At 37.3% G+C, this 19,492-nt stretch overlaps 1 protein-coding gene across 2 annotated transcripts in view; it reads left to right on the forward strand.

Annotated features, from left to right (window-relative positions):
• RAB18 (RAB GTPASE HOMOLOG B18) overlaps positions 1-16,837 on the forward strand; it is a 54,251-nt gene extending 37,414 nt beyond the window's left edge. For both annotated transcript variants that reach the window (XM_089384281.1, XM_089384283.1), the window contains one exon: positions 16,522-16,837. In XM_089384281.1, the coding sequence (XP_089240407.1) occupies positions 16,522-16,626 (105 nt within the window). In that variant the 3' untranslated portion in view covers positions 16,627-16,837. The remainder of the gene's footprint in view (positions 1-16,521) is intronic.
• The last annotated feature ends 2,655 nt before the right edge of the window (positions 16,838-19,492 follow it).

The following is a 19,492-nucleotide window of genomic DNA, read 5'->3' on the forward strand; positions in this document are numbered from 1 at the left end:
CAGGAAGAGGACCACATAAATCACTGTGCACAAGCTGTAAAGGGGCTGAGGCGTGCCAAGAGGCACGTTTGTCAAAAATGTCCCGATGATGTTTTCCGAGTACACATCCGGAACAAACACCATCTCTGCAAGATACCATAGGAAGACCTGTCACCATATTTTCTTTACATAGATGCTGAAGGGAGCGATAGTTTAAGTGACCAAATCGCTCATGCCAAAGTTTGCTCACTTCATCATTATGAGCAATAAATACTGAGGGAAGATTTGATGACCCAAAGTTGTGAAACTTATACAACCTTTTGGAATCATCACCAAGACCAGTAGCTAGAATCTGTTTAGGATCTTTTAGATCCTTGATTACAACATCATGAGGTGAAAATTCAACAATTTTACCTTCACTTGAATGAGTTATCTGATAGACAGATAGAAGGTTGCAGGATAAGGTTGGAACACATAATACATCATTAAACTGACCATTGTCTAGATGAACAGTTCCAGTCACTACAACATTAAGAGATCTATCATCACCAACATATATATTTTTGGTGTTACAATCATTTAAAGAAGAAAACATGGCTTGGTTTTTGGCCATGTGACAAGAGGCTCCAGAATCAATGAGCCACTCATGAGAATGAGAAGAAGAAGAAGAAGATACATTTAATGCATAACCAGACTGAGATGATTGACAATGACATGCAGAAAGTGCCATTCCGGAAGTTGAAGTTGAAGTAGGCTGCACATGGATGTTATGTTTCTTCATTGCGGCTTCCAAGGCTTCCATCTTCTTAAAGCATTTAGATTCTAAGTGGCCATCTCGATTACAAAAGTTACAATGTCTATCAGTCTTCTTCCATTTGTTTTTATTGGTCTTATCATTTTGCTGAAATGATCTTTCATTTTGAGGCTGAGATGGTTTAAGACCATTCTTTTGAGGATATGACTTCTTAGGATTCTTTGAATTTGGTTGCTGCTGGGCGGCTAACGCTTTCGTGGAAGAGTTTCCAATAAGAAGACCAAGGTGTAAGAGTTTTTCTTGTACTCTTATTAAGGAATCACAAAAGGAGTCAAAGGAAGGGGCCTTGTATTCTTGTCCTTGACAAATGAAAGCTTCCCTTGTAGAATGGAAAGTGGAAACAAATACAGAGTAGGTTGGTCCCAACTTAGTAAGGATGGAATAAATAAGGTTACCATCTTCTTTCTTAACTTTAACACCTTCCAAGAGATATCTAAGGGTCTTGAATTTGGACAAGAAATCTTCAATGCAAGAAAAATTATTAGGATCCAAAGTAAGCAGCTCATTTTCAAGTTGATGGGCTCTAATTTCATTTTTAATCCCAAAAACTTTAGAGAGTTTTTCTAATGCTTCATGAGGAGTCTCAAGTTCTGCAATGTGGAATCTAAGATCAGGAGAAATAGACATCCCTATCAAACCACGTGCTTGATCTTGTCTATTTTCCCATTTTGCAGCCTTGTCTTCATCTTTTGGTTTCTTCTCTTGGTCTGTGGCTATTCTGAAGAGACCTTTACTTCTAAGTAAATCTTCCATGTAGGCTACCCATTGGAAGTAGTTAGTGCTGTCAAGAATGACTTGGCATGGAATTTCCATTTTAAAAAAAACTGAAGCTGAAGATGCTGAAAGCAAGTGTTCCAATGGATAGATCTCGAAAAAATAGGCGGTTTTAAAAAAAACGGCTCTGAAAAAGGCTTCCGGATGAAGAAGTTATGGCTTTTTGAAAAAAAATTGTTGACGTTGTCGGCAAAGTGCGCGAATGAAAAAAAAATCTGCCCCCACAAAATGGAGACTTGAACCCAAGATCTCTACTCTCTTAAAATAGCTTTGAACCAATTGATCTATACAAAAAATTTGAGAGAGAGAGAGAGAGAGAGAGAGAGGGGGGGGGCCTTGGTTTGCGTGCTTGCCTTGAGAAAGCTCTTTTTCCCTACAAAACACAAAACACAAAACCCAACACGAATATGCAAAGAAAAACGAACCTTGCGGCTCGAAGTTAGCTTTAGCCAAAAAACTAGAAATTAAAAAAAAAAATCTCAAAGTTAGCTTTAGCCGAAAAACTAAATCTTTTTCTCAATGTTTCTGATTTTCTGAGATCACACTAAGGTGCAGGGAAAAGAGCATACGCATGAGAAAAATCCTTCCTTTCTGTTTCTGATTTGCCCAAATCGCACAGAGTCGCAGGGCAAAGAGCATACGCAGAAATGAAAGGTATAGATCCGGTTAAAAAAAAAGCTAAATAAACTGAGACCGAAATAAGCAGAGAGAAAATAACAGCAAACTGCAAAAAAAAAACACTGTATACCTCCCGATCTGAAAAATGACGCAGTTAGGGCTACCGGAAACCTTTTCGCGTGAAACGAAAGGGGTTCCTCACTGGAACAGATGCTTCGAACGCAACAGAGCAGTCCTCTCGGCCCGAAAGCAGTCAGAAACAGCAGATCTAGGAAACGACAGCCGCATGCAGTTCTACCGGCTTCAGATTTGGATCACCAACGGACGCGGCCCTCAAATAGCTCTGATACCATGTAGGAATTTACAGGGTAAGTTCCTCAGAAAGAACACCAAAAGGACACCGCTCACAACCAGATCTCAAATCAATACACCAGTATTTTTGACGTGGTTAAAACCCTCAAAGTGCAAGGAGGGAAACAGTCCACGGCCTGTCCCAACGTGGGTACTACAGGCAATTTATTAATCAAAGAATGAAAATTTACATAAGTTTCTCTCATGCACGGATTACCCGAACAATGACCCTCCATGCGCTTTAAATAGAACTCATGGACCAATCGGGTGTCAAGCCACGGATCAAGTGTCGGTAATACCGAGGTGAGAGTGAACCGTCGGATCACTACATATCGTGACCGTCGGATTGTAAGTTACAAAATGTACAACGGTAAAGAAACACACTTTACCTAACTCTAACCTAACTCTATACTAGACCAAGTTGAACTTAACTATATCCTATTTGTCGGAATATCCTAACATATACACCTCAGAATAGCAGCACCAGCAACTTCGACCTAGTAGCAGCGTCGACCCAGCAATAGTCGCATCAACAACTGCAACTAAACTTGGAGAACTTCGATCACCCTTTATACACCTTAGAATTGAGTGAGAGTTGTCCTAAAATTTTGATCTTGAGGTCTTCTATCTCCTTCCAGAAACTCGCACTTCTTTCCAGCTCCTTTTTTAGCCCCTTACCAACTTCACACTTTTCCAGCTTCCAACTTCAGAGATTGAACTATGTGAGAGAATGAGATGCTTCAAATGAATTCGAACTGCCTTGTATTTATAGCCTTCCAGGGAGGTCGAATTGCTTGTCTTGTGACCGACTTGATGTGGAGGAGACTAAATTCATTTTTGACTAAAAAATACTTCTTTTTACATGATTCGAAAGCCCAAGAAAGGTCTCTTTTAATGTACAATGACTAATGACTTGGAATAAATCCTAGAAGCCCTCAATGGGGACTTTGACCTAAAACATGATGACCCAAGCATGAAACCCATGCTTTAATAAGTCATAGACATAATAAAAAATATTTTCTTCATTCCTTTTGATAAGTACATCTCAAACACATTTATGAAGACCGAACCTAGTTACATATTTCAACACTGTTCAATCCATTAAAAGATCTCTTCAACTTGCAAACAAGTTTAGAAGCGTTATTGTGAACCAAATCTGCAGGCTACTACATATAAATTTCCTCGTGAAGAACTCCACTTAGGAAATCAATCTTCACATCCATTTGGCAAATTTCTCACTAGAAACAAGAAACAAACAAAAGAATAATTTGAATAGTGTCTATCTTGGCAACATGAGCAACAGTATTAGGCAATTAATTCCTTCTTTTTAAGTAAAGTATCAAGTGACCATGTGAGCTTTATGCTTCTCAATGTGTCCATTTGAAAAGGACTTGGTTTTGTAGATATATTTGCATCCAACAACATTTTTCCATATTTGGAGAGTTGCAAACTACTATGTGTAAATTTCATCAAGTGGTATTCTTCCGCAATCATGCCTTCCATTTTGGTTGTTGAGAGCTTCTACATAAGACTGAGGATCACAAGTAGCACAAACCTCGTTGTAAGAGTAATATTGAGTCTTTTGAGCATCCAACGTGTCACCAATATTGGGGCATGCAACTTCAGGAGTTTTCGTAACTCATTGGGATGACAAACCTCACCATCAGAAGAAGATGCCAATGATGGGGTCCCCCTAGGGATGTAATGGGGGCCATAGGGCCCAATAGAGTTAATAATAGTGTAGGTATGGTGGTTTTTTAATGTAATGATGGCTGGGTCCACTATGTTAGTAGTTTTTAAACAAGGTCTACTGCATATATCAATGTTGCAAACATCTCGATAACATCCCGATTGTATCTCAAAATCACGATTTTTTGGCCTAGCTGGTGTTTGTCGATTTTTAAAGATATTTTTATGGTATCTTAATTTTGCCGATGTTTGCCGATTTTTTGTTGATATGTTCCTGCTTTTTACGATTTTTTGGTTTTCCAGACCCTTGCTGATTTTATCCTGATGCCGATGTTTGCAACATTGGCTTATATTATGCAATGAATGTAATCTGGCCCATTCATTGAGCCAAGAGGCTCATTCTACAACCCAGTGTGATGTGTAACATTGTTCGTCTGTCATCGAAGTTGAAATTTTGCTCATGTGGGCCAAAGTAAAAAAATTTAAAAATCTAAAAAAATATAAATGATTATGCAAAACATTTAAATAATGTGGGCTCATAAAAAATTTTGCACTTGAAGAAATTGGACCCCTCTTGGCTCATATTAGATCCGTATTTAAGATGGATCTTGCTGGTTAATGTATAGGCCAATAGTGGTTAGAGCTAGGATTTATTCAATAACTATGAATAACAATGGGGTCTTCCTTATGTGATGTCAAGGATTGTTGTATTAGATCTTTCATCTTTGATAATTTTGGAGTTTCCCCTTGAAGAGACATGTGAGCATAAATTTATTCTTCTTTAAAAGAATTAATGTTTGGTGTTTCCCTAGCTTAAGGGTTTATGATTCAGTGAAGTAGGGAGCATTTTTATTATTTGATGGTTATATGTTTGTGATTCATTTTCAAACTACAAGTGCTATTAGAGTACTTTCTTGGGAAAAAGGGGGAAGATTCCATTTTTTTCTTGTAGAATTTCTGGAGGAAAAATTGGGCTGTAACACTTTGGATCAATTTTTCAAATTTTCTCTGCAGAAATTGAAGAAACAAATTGTAGATCTAGATTCATCATTTACAAAATACACATTTCAAAAAAGTTACTGAAATTGGACTAAGAAAGTGAAGATATTGCTGATTTAAAATGAGTGATTTTAAGGTTTTCCTGTTATGGATGTGACTTTGTTTTGGGTATTGCAAAGCAAATAACTCTTGACAAATTGCTTGTATTGAAGCCAAACCAAAACTGGGTGAAAGAGCTCTTCAACAACTACAATTTGACATATTATATGATATACTTCTGAGTCATATTGAGAAAGCTATGGCCATTTTAAATCATCACCTGAAACCTTAGTGGAACCACTAGATGTCATGGATGGAAGCATATAACAGTATTTTAGAGACATTGGCAGAAATTTGCAACATAGGGGCCTCTTATCATGTAAATCTGCACAGACAGACCTACCTAATAATTATAGAGCCTAGACAGCGAACCCTATAACCGTTGGAAGCATTTCCATTCGGTTTGACGCTCTCCTTATTTCAGAGGGGTGTCCCTAGAGGTTGTATGCTGTTTTTAAACCAATAAATCTGCATAAAGTCCAAGTTAATTAGTACATGAAAAACTATGACCTGCCCATGTACAGTCAACAATGAGGGTAAATTCTTGCTTATTTCAAAGGTGGTTGGGATCAGATTTCTGGAGGTGTAACAACAAATTAACAGAAACGAGTGAGGTAAATGTGCATCATAGGTGGATAAATTCAATATAAGCGCACTATAGACTAACCATGACACTGCAATACAATTTAATCAATGAAACCTAAGAGATTTAGGGAGCTAAACAAAGCATAATTGGACGGAATGACATGTAACCCAAGAGATTAAGTGCATCATAGGGAACCACAGGTGACATGCTGCGATGGATCTCCTTGCTTGCAGTGGAGGTCGTATTTGAATTTTGAAGGTTCAGCTGATGGAAAAGAAATGAGTAGTTTGCTGCTACAACACTGCCTAGAGAAGAATAATGTCCAGCCCTTCCACTCCATCTTTAACGCTGTATATGCAGAAACCAACTCCTCGAGTCCAGACTCCAACTTGCCCTAGCTACTTTTGGAAGAAGGAAAGAAGGCGTGCTAAATTGACAAGTCCTTGCATGCTTAATTTCTGTGACTTTTTCTCTGTTTGGATGGCTTTCTTTGCCTCAGAAAGCAAAGGTGTGATCCTATCCACTAAACTTTTCCTCATCCATTGTATCAGAAATTGCCATAATTTACTTTAAAATCCATGAAATTCTGCAACTGCTAATATGAACAATCTGAAAACGAGTTTCTTTTCACAGACATGGAATTTCTCTATTTAATTTGCAGCGAAATATAACAGAATTTAAATCACATTCACAATCACACAATAGCAAAACGCATTTTTTTAGGGAACCCAATTGGGAAAACCCTCGCTTGAGACTTTTATTGAAGAAGAATGAGCAATAGATCTCTTACACAAACACTTTGTTTCAATAGAGAATACAATGATCTCTCAGCCTTGAACTAGGCTTGAAACAACCTGCAACAATGCTGTCCTTTCCTCCTAGATCAGATTTCTGGAGGTGTAACAACAAATTAACAGAAACGAGTGAGGTAAATGTGCATCATAGGTGGATAAATTCAATATAAGTGCACTATAGACTAACCATGACACTGCAATACAATTTAATCAATGAAACCTAAGAGATTTAGGGAGCTAAACAAAGCATAATTGGACGGAATGACATGTAGCCCAAGAGATTAATTGCATCATAGGGAACCACAGGTGACATGCTGCGATGGATCTCCTTGCTTGCAGTGGAGGTCGTATTTGAATTTTGAAGGTTCAGCTGATGGAAAAGAAATGAGTAGTTTGCTGCTACAACACTGCCTAGAGAAGAATAATGTCCAGCCCTTCCACTCCATCTTTAACGCTGTATATGCAGAAACCAACTCCTCGAGTCCAGACTCCAACTTGCCCTAGCTACTTTTGGAAGAAGGAAAGAAGGCGTGCTAAATTGACAAGTCCTTGCATGCTTAATTTCTGTGACTTTTTCTCTGTTTGGATGGCTTTCTTTGCCTCAGAAAGCAAAGGTGTGATCCTATCCACTAAACTTTTCCTCATCCATTGTATCAGAAATTGCCATAATTTACTTTAAAATCCATGAAATTCTGCAACTGCTAATATGAACAATCTGAAAACGAGTTTCTTTTCACAGACATGGAATTTCTCTATTTAATTTGCAGCAAAATATAACAGAATTTAAATCACATTCACAATCAAACAATAGCAAAACACATTTTTTTAGGGAACCCAATTGGGAAAACCCTCGCTTGAGACTTTTATTGAAGAAGAATGAGCAATAGATCTCTTACACAAACACTTTGTTTCAATAGAGAATACAATGATCTCTCAGCCTTGAACTAGGCTTGAAACAACATGCAACAATGCTGTCCTTTCCTCCTAGATCAGATTTCTGGAGGTGTAACAACAAATTAACAGAAACGAGTGAGGTAAATGTGCATCATAGGTGGATAAATTCAATATAAGTGCACTATAGACTAACCATGACACTGCAATACAATTTAATCAATGAAACCTAAGAGATTTAGGGAGCTAAACAAAGCATAATTGGACGGAATGACATGTAGCCCAAGAGATTAATTGCATCATAGGGAACCACAGGTGACATGCTGCGATGGATCTCCTTGCTTGCAGTGGAGGTCGTATTTGAATTTTGAAGGTTCAGCTGATGGAAAAGAAATGAGTAGTTTGCTGCTACAACACTGCCTAGAGAAGAATAATGTCCAGCCCTTCCACTCCATCTTTAACGCTGTATATGCAGAAACCAACTCCTCGAGTCCAGACTCCAACTTGCCCTAGCTACTTTTGGAAGAAGGAAAGAAGGCGTGCTAAATTGACAAGTCCTTGCATGCTTAATTTCTGTGACTTTTTCTCTGTTTGGATGGCTTTCTTTGCCTCAGAAAGCAAAGGTGTGATCCTATCCACTAAACTTTTCCTCATCCATTGTATCAGAAATTGCCATAATTTACTTTAAAATCCATGAAATTCTGCAACTGCTAATATGAACAATCTGAAAACGAGTTTCTTTTCACTGACATGGAATTTCTCTATTTAATTTGCAGCAAAATATAACAGAATTTAAATCACATTCACAATCACACAATAGCAAAACACATTTTTTTAGGGAACCCAATTGGGAAAACCCTCGCTTGAGACTTTTATTGAAGAAGAATGAGCAATAGATCTCTTACACAAACACTTTGTTTCAATAGAGAATACAATGATCTCTCAGCCTTGAACTAGGCTTGAAACAACCTGCAACAATGCTGTCCTTTCCTCCTAGATCCGTGCGCACTAGGAGCCCGAATTCCTCGTGCAAATTCTCCTCCTATTAAATAGGGAATCTCCTATTTCTATGTGCACTTCCTTAAGGAATTGCCTTCCTCCAACAATTCGCACAAGGTCTCTTGGCACCTTTCTCTCACAAGTAACACACAAACTTGTGCTCAATTATGATACAAATTATGCCTTCATTCCTCCTTCTAATGCAATTTGAATGGCTAAAGTTAGTAAGTTTCTAATTAAGGAAAGTTGCTTTTGTGATTGACTGAGTTAACTGAGTTAACTACTCATGAAACTCGTTCTATCTCAAATCTAGGACTTGAGACCGAACCACTTATCCTTTTCCTCAATCAACTCGCTTTAGAAGACAGATAACTTGGCCTTCCATATCAACCCATTAGTTAACTGCATCATAGGTCGTCTTAATTTTTAGGAATTCTCCTATTCTTTAGGAAATCGAGCATGCCAAAGAAGAAACTCGATTTCACTCCTTGAATTAAGGCACAAATAAAGGAATTTATTTCTCGCTACTATTTTCAACATCCACTGCTAGAAAATCAGAATCACCTAACCCTCCTATTGCTTCTGTTTTAGGCCAAACTCCCAAGGCAAAACTTCTAAAAGCTACTCTTGTTCAGTGCTGGCACTTTCTTCCTTTCATCTGTCACTTAAACTGCTTTGAAGGATAACCCTCAGCACTGGATGTTAGCCTTTAAATATTTTTGGTGAAAGAACCATCCTTTTCATTTGAAATCACCAGGTCTGAACCTTTTACTTCCTGTAAGTGCTGTCTTCAAAGTTCAAACCCTGTTGTTTTGACCACAATCTGCAGAAAATACTCTTGTTAAAGTGCCTTCACTCCAAGATATGTGCTGTATGGATAGCACACTTATCAGGCATGTTGAAAATATGCCCCGATCTCATTTTTATTAGGATATGCCGATTAACATGCTTGTCAAACAAATTTTGTTACCTCAGCGCTTTTTTAAAAATATTTTCAAGTGTCAAAAAGATAAAGGAAATATTTCATGTCACATTTATCACGTTTCATTGATCTAACTGATGATCATCAATTTTATCAATAAAACCTACTCAGATGGTCCTTTTTAATGCTATCCTGTAGGTGAAATTGTAATGTCCCCAAGAGATTAATTGCCCAAGAGACGAAGTAGCCTATCAATCCCCGTAGGCATTAGTCTTGGATAAAGGGCAAAAACCCCAAAATTTCCAATGCTTGGGCAATAGTGGGCAGGTTTTGGGGCAGCTGGGGCAAAAATGCCCAAAGTTGGGGTTGGTTGTGAACCCCACCCACTCAATTAATTAAGGAGAATAATCCCCTCACTGAAATCTATAAAAACAAGAGGGTTAGATTCATTTGAGGCATCATGCTGAATTGTTTTTCTTTGAGCCTGAGGCTCTGAGGGTTTTAAGACCCCTTTCTCTTCCTTGACTAGTTTCGGTGGAGGTGCTCCAGCCCTACTTAGTCACCCTTTTTCCTTGTTTTGGCACAGGTCATTGGAGCAGTTCTGTTTTGGTTTTGAGGATGAACAATTTTTCCTTGTTCTGTCTTGGCTCTGTCTTTTGTGATTGTGGTGAATTGCAACCTGTCTCAAACCAACACAAATTTAAATTGAAGGAATCCTCTCCAATTTGCCCTGTAGCAGAAGCAGTGAAAATCTGCCTCATAAACAACAGGATTAATGAGGCAGCGAATTATTGGAGGCCGCACACAGGATTGCAGCTGCAGGCCGCAGCCACAGGATCACAGCTGCAGGTACGCAGGGCTGAAATTCCACAGGGCTGCAGGGCTAAAATTTTCGGCACAGCTGCCCTATTTCGATTTCCTTGACAGCAAGTTGAATGGGCTACTTCCTAAGTTGCATTACGCTCAGGAAATGCAGTTTGGGCACCCACTCTGTGGATTATCTTCAGGGCAATCAGACTATTGTGCAGTACACCTGACTAATATATTAAATTTAATATAGCTCACCCAGATCTGATTTAATAGCACAGTTACAGTAGGATCTAGTTTTCTAAATTGTGGAGATTGCAAACAGATCTGTACTGGTGGATCTTGGATACATTTGCCGTTGTGGGCAGTCAGCCCTAATTTGTGGATTTGTTGAAGAATCATTATTACTGTCCAATTTAGTTAGAAGTTAGAACTATGCTGTGCATCATGGCTGAGTATATGCTCTGTTCATTGGACAAATCAGCCATGATATACTGAAGTTGTGGAAGTATTATATTGCTAGTAAAGATCCTTTATGTTCATGCATGAATGCCTATTTTTCAATGATTAAATGTGTGCGCACTGCTGGGTATGCTTTTTTCTGACTTATTAGAGACCCTAGCCAATTACCCTTGGATATTACAGTGGTATCAAAGCTGTGCATCCTGCCAGCCTGAGGGACTACGATGAGATCTAGTTTGTTGAGATAAGTGACCAGCACTCTTTCATATCAGAACAGTGACTACGGTGAGAGCTAAATTCAAGAAGGAGAGTGATGATGAACAAAGGTTGAAGGATCAAAGAAGCAAAATCGGCACATGAACTACCAATCCTCACATGTTTGATAGTATTGAGCCAATGATTGTTCAGGAAGCAAGGAAGAGGAGGGCACTAGAAGTAGAAGCAAAGTTATCAAAGCCATCAACTCTAATTCAAGACAACAGATTGTTGAAAATGCTTGATAGTCAAGGGAGAGAAGAAGCTGACTCAAGAGTGGCAATGGCCATCTTTGCTTGTGGCATCCCTTTGAATGTTGTTTGATCCCCATATTGGTAGGATTTGGTGAGAGCGATTAACAAAGCTCCTCAAGGTTACAAGGGGCCAAACTATGAAAAAGTCGGAACAATTTTGCTGAAGAAAGAGAGGCAACTTCTTGATGATGTTCTGAAATGAATACGTAACTCATGGGGTAATACAGGGTTTTCCATTATCTCAGATGGCTAGATTGATACAAGACGCAAGCCTTTGATTAATGTCATTGCATCATCACCAAAAGGAGCCGTGTTGATCAAAACAAAAGATTGTTCGGGTGAGATAAAGGATAGTAAGTTCATTGCTGGCATTTTAATTTCTGTTTTTGAACAATTAGGGCTAAAAAATGTGGTGCAAGTTATCAGAGATAACGCACCTGTTTGCAAAGCTGCAGGGTTGATTGCTGAGAGTAAATACAATCAAATATTTTGGACTGCTTGCATTGTCCACAATTTGAATATGATTTTAGAAGAGATTGAGGCAAAAACATAATAGATTAAGGAGGTGAAAGGGCAGGCTAGGGAGATTACAAAATTCATCGCCAACCACCACTAATCTTAAGCAATATATCGAGAATACTCTAACTACCTCAAACTTCATCACCAACCACCTCAAACTTCATCATGTTGCATCACCTTGTTGAAGTTAAAAATGCATTAATGAGTATGGTGGTGGGTCCAACTTGGGCTGAGTGGAGACAAACAAATTCAAAGAAGGGAAGTATGGCAAGGAGAGTGTTGGTTGATGAAGATTGGTGGAGCAAGATTGATCTCTTGGTCAAGTTCACATCACCTGCATTTGATCTTCTCCGAGATGTAGACATAGAGAAACCTTTCCTAGGAGAGGTTTATGATGGCAAGGATACCATGGTTGAAAAAACTGTGGAAATTATTACACAAGAGGCTCACACTCTTCTTTTTGTGGATTTTGATTTTGTTGAACAAGTGAGGTCCATTATTGTTACCAAGTGGAATAACTTCAACACTCCATTGCACACTTTCGCACATGCTTTGAATCCAAAATTTTATGATGAAGAATTCATTGCTGAAGGCAATGGTAAGAGGAAGGCTCCACATGAGGACAAGGAGGTGGCCAATGGATGTTTCCAGCTTTCAAAGGATGTTTCCAGCTTCTTTACAATCTAATGTAAGGCAGAACGAAATTGGAGCATTTACAGTTTCATTCATAGTGTGAAGTGCAACAGGTTGGGATCACAGAAGGCCGAGGACCTTGTATATGTGCATTCAAACCTATGCCTTGTGTCTCGTAGGCATGAAGAATATACAAGTGGACCTCATAAAGATTGGGATGTGGATGCAAAATGTCTAGATTTAGAACTCTCTCTCTGTGCTCTTGATATTTGTGCCAGTGGTGATGCAAGTGCAACTGGAAGTACTAGTAGAGTTGCCTCTTTTGTTGAACAAGCATCTTGTTCTATTTTTGCTGATGAGGATGAGGAGTTTTATTAGTAATGATATGTTAATGTAGCCATAATTGTCTTTAATTCATGTTTTATAGCCTCATATATAAATACTGATTTGGAGTCTTGGATGTAAAGCCTCATCTATAAAGGCTAATTTCAGATGTTTGCATCATGTAATCATTTGTTGGAGTTAATATAAATTTGGATTTCCTTCTAAAATGTCATTTATATGTCTCATTCTTTCGACTGTGTTTCCATTTTTCGGGAGTCATGTTTTAGGCTGTCCCCATTTCAGAAACTTCTAGACATTTCGATGTTTCGTGCAACTTAGGCCTCAACCAAAGGTCCGAAATGAGCCTTAGTGAGGGGCCGAAATTTGGGTCAGTCACAACGGTAATTCAAACAAGAAGGTGGCCTCAAAAGTTCAGATAAAATATGCCTTAGAGAGGCCGAGATCAGCCTCAGGAGGAGGCCTCAAAGCAGGGTCGAACATGCTTCAGACAAGTCGAGTTAGACCTGTAAATGTCCTTTGCCCAACGTGAAGAAAACACCAGATGAATGTCAAGATGATCAACCACAATACCTTGAAAACAAACTTATTTCCTGCGAGATAGATGCTATCAAAATTCTCCATAGAAAGGTGAATTAGTACATCTTGGTTTTGGCCTCCTTAAGATATTCAATCAACTCACAACCTTCCTTCTTTCACAGATCTCTGCTCATAGAAGCTCCGAATTGTTTGATGCCTTAAGAGTGTCAATGACCACCATATATATACATGATTGGAGGGGGCCCTATATTGGGGCCGACTTGAACAATAATTTAATTTTATGAATGGACATAATTGAGTTTTAAGCCGACTTGATGAAGATGAAACAACTTTATTAGAGGGACTTTAGGACACTTAAACAATTCATTTTTTCCTTTCATATACTCTTCTTTCAAGGCATACTTGGACCCTTGAATTTAGACTTCTTAATTTATAAATTTTGACCTTCCTTTTAGGGCAACAATGAATGTTAATGCCAAAAATCCTTGGGGTAAATGTGCTAGTGCAAAACCCATCTTTGGGCCATCAGTGTTAAAAAATTAATATGTCTCCAACTAGGACTCGCAAAATGTGCCACCTATCAAATGAAATGGCGAGACAAGGACTACCAGACTAGGAGGCCCTTGCAACCAAATTTACTTGATTTGTGCATGCAAATCATCAAATGACTACTAACCCATTCACCCATTGACATCAATGACAATTTTCCAACAATCTCCCATTCTACCTTGTTTGTATTTTCTATTGGCATTCCTAGTCGGGAGTCCTCAGGACTCAGTACCTATGTAATACATTTTGATTTTGATGACTTAATGAGAAAACTGCAGTTTATGGTTAATTTCTTGGGTATGTCCAATGCCAATTCATCGTCATTGATGTAGTAGCAAGTGCTAGTTGTACACTTGTATCATTGATGAATCATGTTTATATACATAATGTTACAATGTACATGTATGATTGAATTTGTATCATCATGAGAATTTGGGTAATATCATAATATGATGTATCTATTATTTTTTAATATATATATATATATATAAAACGTGTCCTGTTTCGAGGGGTCTCCATGTCACTTGTCGGACACTCATATTTGCGTGGCCTCCGTGTCTCATGTGCTCGTGTTAGGTGACTTAGAAGATCATATAATATAATATCTTTGGTTGCAACCACATGTTTGACGACTATCTGAAGGTGATGCATGGCTCCTAGAAATGCCCTTGCAAGAATTGGACCTTGCCCATTGGTGAAAACCTTCTTGCTCCTCTTCAAATGGGTCCAACCCCCTTGGGCTTAAAATCAACGGACATGGGGTTGGGATTTGATCCATTTATGTGTGCAATTGCATAGGTCACAAGATCTCTTGGTGCAATCACATGTTTAATCACTATCTCAAGGTGACCCCATGGCTCTAGGAAAAGTCCTCATGGGAACTGTACCCTGTTGATAATGATAGCTCGGACAGGTCCTACATAGGCTAGGTGTAAAGCATGCATAAGATGTCCAAAAGCCTCTTTAGGTACTTGCTTATGTTGAGTGACTTCTATGATCTCTTTCCCAAGTCTAACTTAGGAAAAACACATTGATTTATTTATTAATAATATTGGCTATTGGGCTAAGATTTTCTAAATGAAAAGTAAATTAATTTACTTTAGTGAGTTATATCTAATCTCTACCATTTATTTAAGTGTGTTAGGATTTAATCCTAGCCATTGATCACTTTGGAGATCTAGGATTAGGGATCTAGCTCAATGAGAAATTATAAAAGAAGCCTAAAGGAGAGGTGGAACACACATCGAATGCTTGGGAGATTGATTTTCTCAAGGGAGAGTCAAAAGACTAAAGAGAAGAGAAAGGTGTGCAGCAAGGAGATTTTGGGACAAGGATTCAAAGGAGCTGAGCTTGTGGAGAGAGGAGGCTGAGACTTGTGAAGAAAGCCGGGATTTCCAGCTAGGCTTGCGCTGGGGTAAAAGGGTGTTTTTCTCCAGTGCGCAAGGGGACATGCAGGGTGCGGAAGAGGAGGCTTATTTGCAGGAGAAGAAGCCGAGATTTTCCAGGGCCAAGAATTTCCAAAGGGTCAAATTCTTCAGGAGGCCAAAAATCCATGTTTTATTGTGCTGTATGTTCTGTGTATTCTCTTAGGGTCATTTTCCCTATTAAAGGAGCCCTAATTTTCCTGCGTAATAGAAAGGTGAAGGAGAATTTGGTGGGTGATATCCTGCTGTCTTTTGTGACTGATTTTCTATTTAAATTTCCATTGCAATTATTTAAGTTAAATACTAGTGTATTTTTTTATTCAGCAGTTTTCAGAAAAAATAATTTATTGGGATGAATATAATTTTCTGGGTATAAAATAAATTGCCAGGGATATTAAATCAGATATGGTATTGGAAAATTAACACATCTTGTCGACTGGTGAAAAATTCCTTGCTTCCAACTAATGGATCCAACTCCTTTCGGTGGCACTTGTTATTTTTATGCCTAAGAGGACATGCATTTTTCTCATAAATAGTGGTTTACTTTTTTAGGTCAATGTAATTATTTAAGTTCCAGAAAGAGAGAAATGAAGATTCAGTTACTAAGAATAGCTGGTATACTAAATAGTGAATATCTTATAAATGATCTTTCATCCCTAGCATATTGCATTATGTAGGAGTATCTTAATTTCTAAGAGAGATGATTCGCAAACTGCCAGATCCAAATGATGTCTTTTCATTTCCATGATGTTTTTTCCTGTTGATGTGAAGGACCAAGATAAGCTTTTATATTGTGAAAATTGAGAACAATAAAATGTTAATTGTGATCAACGATTCATAGAATCGATGTCATTATGCCTTTCTATTATGTTTCTTAAGTTAGCTTTATTAAGATCCAAAATATTACTCTGGATATACAAAAGCAGGCTCAATTGACTGAGGGCAGGTATTTTATTGGCAAGCGACTAAAGGCTCCTAGAAAAAATTGTGAATTGTTGATTTTCTCTCTTTATCATTTTTTTCAGTACTAAGGTCAGGATAGAACAGTTCAAGTACTCCAGTAAATACTTTATTAAATTATACAACATGGTGCAGAAATCCAGAGTTTGACTTAAGTACGTTGTGACAAAGTAGTTGGAGCAAATGAATTGGAGGAAGTTTAGTGAAAGCTGGATTCGGTGTATATTCTAACTTAAGCATTTTTACCCACTGTTTCTGCAGATTTTAGACACTCCAATCCTATTGCAAGATAGTGCATCTGCAGCAAAGAAAAATATTTTCAAACAAAATCAGGCAAATGATACAGATAGTGGCGGCTGCTGTTGAGAGTTTCAGTGTCTCGAAGGAACTAACTCATGTTTGAGCTATTATTTCGTTTGAAAACATACTAATAACTCTTGAATTATGTGTTTCTTATTCTTCATCAGCATTGATAAGTGATATGTTGGACATTTGTTCATAAAAGATTTGAAGCATCTTGTATATATTGCAGTGTTTATACAGTCCCATTCTCCAATACAGTGATTTTGTTCATGCAGATTGAATTCTGTTATAGGCAGCATGCTGTGATTGGTAGAATATGTCATCTGCTTCTTATTTCATGCTGGCGAGATTGTGCATTTCAGTCTTAAGTTCTTATTAGCATCTTGGATTTTACCATCCACAAAGTAGAAATATCAGATGCTTTGAATCCCAGTTACAATTAACATTGTTGTTACATCTCTGTCTTATTTTTAGTTTTTAATTGAAGGCCTCATCTTTGGGGTTTTGTTCTCTTTCAAAGTCTTTTTTTCTTTTCTTTACACACTCAAAACCCTATTTTGTTTTTCGTTCATTATTCATAACCCTTTTTCTCATTATCTGTAACCCTTTTTCAATTTCCATAAATAAGTTTCGTCTCCTTTCTTCTCTTCAGTTTTTCTGTGCTTTCCTTTCCCCATTTTTCATTCTTTTAGTTGTTTCCATCTCTTTTCTTGGCAAGTAATGAATCAAGTATACTATCATTATGTATTGAATAACACATTTTCATCAATTAAACGTGCATGCTATCGCGATGTACTTGAACAAGACAATTTTCTTCAAGTAAACATGCTATCGTCATGACTCGTCTGAGTTCTAAACCAATCGACACTAAAGCAGAAAAGCTTTGTACAAATACAAATAAACTTGCAGTTTCCGATTTGCAAACACACGACAATTTCAGGAATGGCTAGCATAAATTGGCGCTGAAATTTATTAAGCCTAGAGTAAAAGAAACTATTCGTCGATGTTCTATGATAGTTACAAAGGTTGAAGAATCCTCTGCTGTACATTTAGTCTCTTTAGTGTCTTCCCATCTCAGTCGTGAAGTGCATTATCTTCTGCCGACGACTCCTTATCAAGATTAATAAACTCCAAGAGATATTTTTTTATGCCTTGCAAAAGAGGTGCCTTTCTCGGCATGCACCTCCAGTAGGGGAATTTGCACCCAGATTTGCAAGTCTGGCCACTGGTTTCTTTTGGCATTCCACGTGAAGTGGATACTTAAAAAATATCAGTGACATTTATTCCCTTGAATCACATTATCCAACTTGCGTTTACTCTCAGATATATGTTTCTCTGTCAATTTTGTTCGACTAATGGTGCATATAATAACCCGTAAAACTTGGACAACACTTCAGGGCTATATGATTTTCGGGGCTTGAACTTGGGTCATTAACATGGCAGTGACCTTTCTCAATCACAATGGCATAACCCAATAGCTCCTTAATTTCCTGTCGCAAAGCTTCACGGCGGCATTTCAATATTTTTTACCAAAATACTCACAAACCTGCATTGTTTGACTTCTATGTGTTGAACCATGCACATTCTCTGAACACGTGTTGCTAGACTTCCACATTTAAGTTGTACATTCTCCCACCCACAAGTTCATGTGATACATGGGATTCAGACCCTGGTTGAATTTAATCAATTATGCGTGCACCATTCCGTCCATCTATAACATGCACATTACACTTGCCCTTTTTTTTTTTAATTACTACATTAACTAAATTTGCATATAAGAATATTTATGTGTATGATATTATTATTCACTGGAATAGTTGTTTCCTTTGAAATCTCTAGGTTATATATTAAATGTCATTCAGGAAATGTAAAAATGACACAACAATGCATCACTGGGAATTGATTACTAAAAAAATTAATCGATAGATATTTTTCTCACCCAAAAACAAGGAATACAATTATTGCAATTATGAAGTTGTATTTTTCTGCCCCAAAAACAAAGAATATTATTATTGCAATTAGAATATGGAAATGAAAAATAAAAAGAATAGAATACTAAAAAAGTAAGAAAACTTGACTTGATTTGAGATTAGACATATAGAGATTGGATTTGAAAGTATTATTGGAAAGAACTTCATGGTTAGTGAAGCAATGGGATTTTACTCATTTGAATTGATATTTTAGATCTCTTAGATAGAAAATGACTTTATGGTCAACAAATGAGTGAGGTGTTATTTTTTTGAATTCATATTTCAGATATTCTTGTGTGGTCTCACAGATCTTCTTAAAGAAGATCTATATCTTTGGAAAAAACTTGGAAAGTTTTATTAGGCAATGATAATTTTTTTTAGTGTAATAATTAGATACATTAATTCCATTTCATTGATCACATTGTAAGATCTTAAGTTAGCTTCTGTTATTCTTTATTCTCAGAGATAAAAACTCCTTAACTTTCAATTAAGAAAGTTATATATATGAAACTGCCCATCTATTGGACAAGCTAGATCATCTTTTCCAAAAATGCATTCAGCCCAAAAATCTAAACCTCCCAAAAAGATCCATCTTAGAGGCCCTAAGATTTTAAGTTAGCTTAACATACAAGCAAAGCCAAAACATTATGTTGATTCACATCAACTTTATAAAATATCATGCTTATTAGTATGTGAATACTTTATTTTCGCAAAACAAATGTTACTTGAGAAATTGACAATCTAACTTCTACATACACAATGATAATGTTGAAGCTTATTCTTTATCTGCTTAGATTGTTTGTGTTTTCATAGTTCTATTCAATAGACTTTGCAAGTAGATTATAAATTCTTTCTTTGAATATGACTATCATATTTACCTTTCCAAGTTATGGAGATGAACCCAATGTTACAAGGGCTAAGCTTTTTAAACTTAATTTTTTGTTGTCATTATTTCTAAA

This window comes from Pinus tabuliformis, chromosome Q (assembly GCF_031772625.1).
Source record: "Pinus tabuliformis cultivar Carrire ecotype Pingquan chromosome Q, CPIR1, whole genome shotgun sequence".
Lineage (NCBI taxonomy): Eukaryota > Viridiplantae > Streptophyta > Pinopsida > Pinales > Pinaceae > Pinus > Pinus tabuliformis.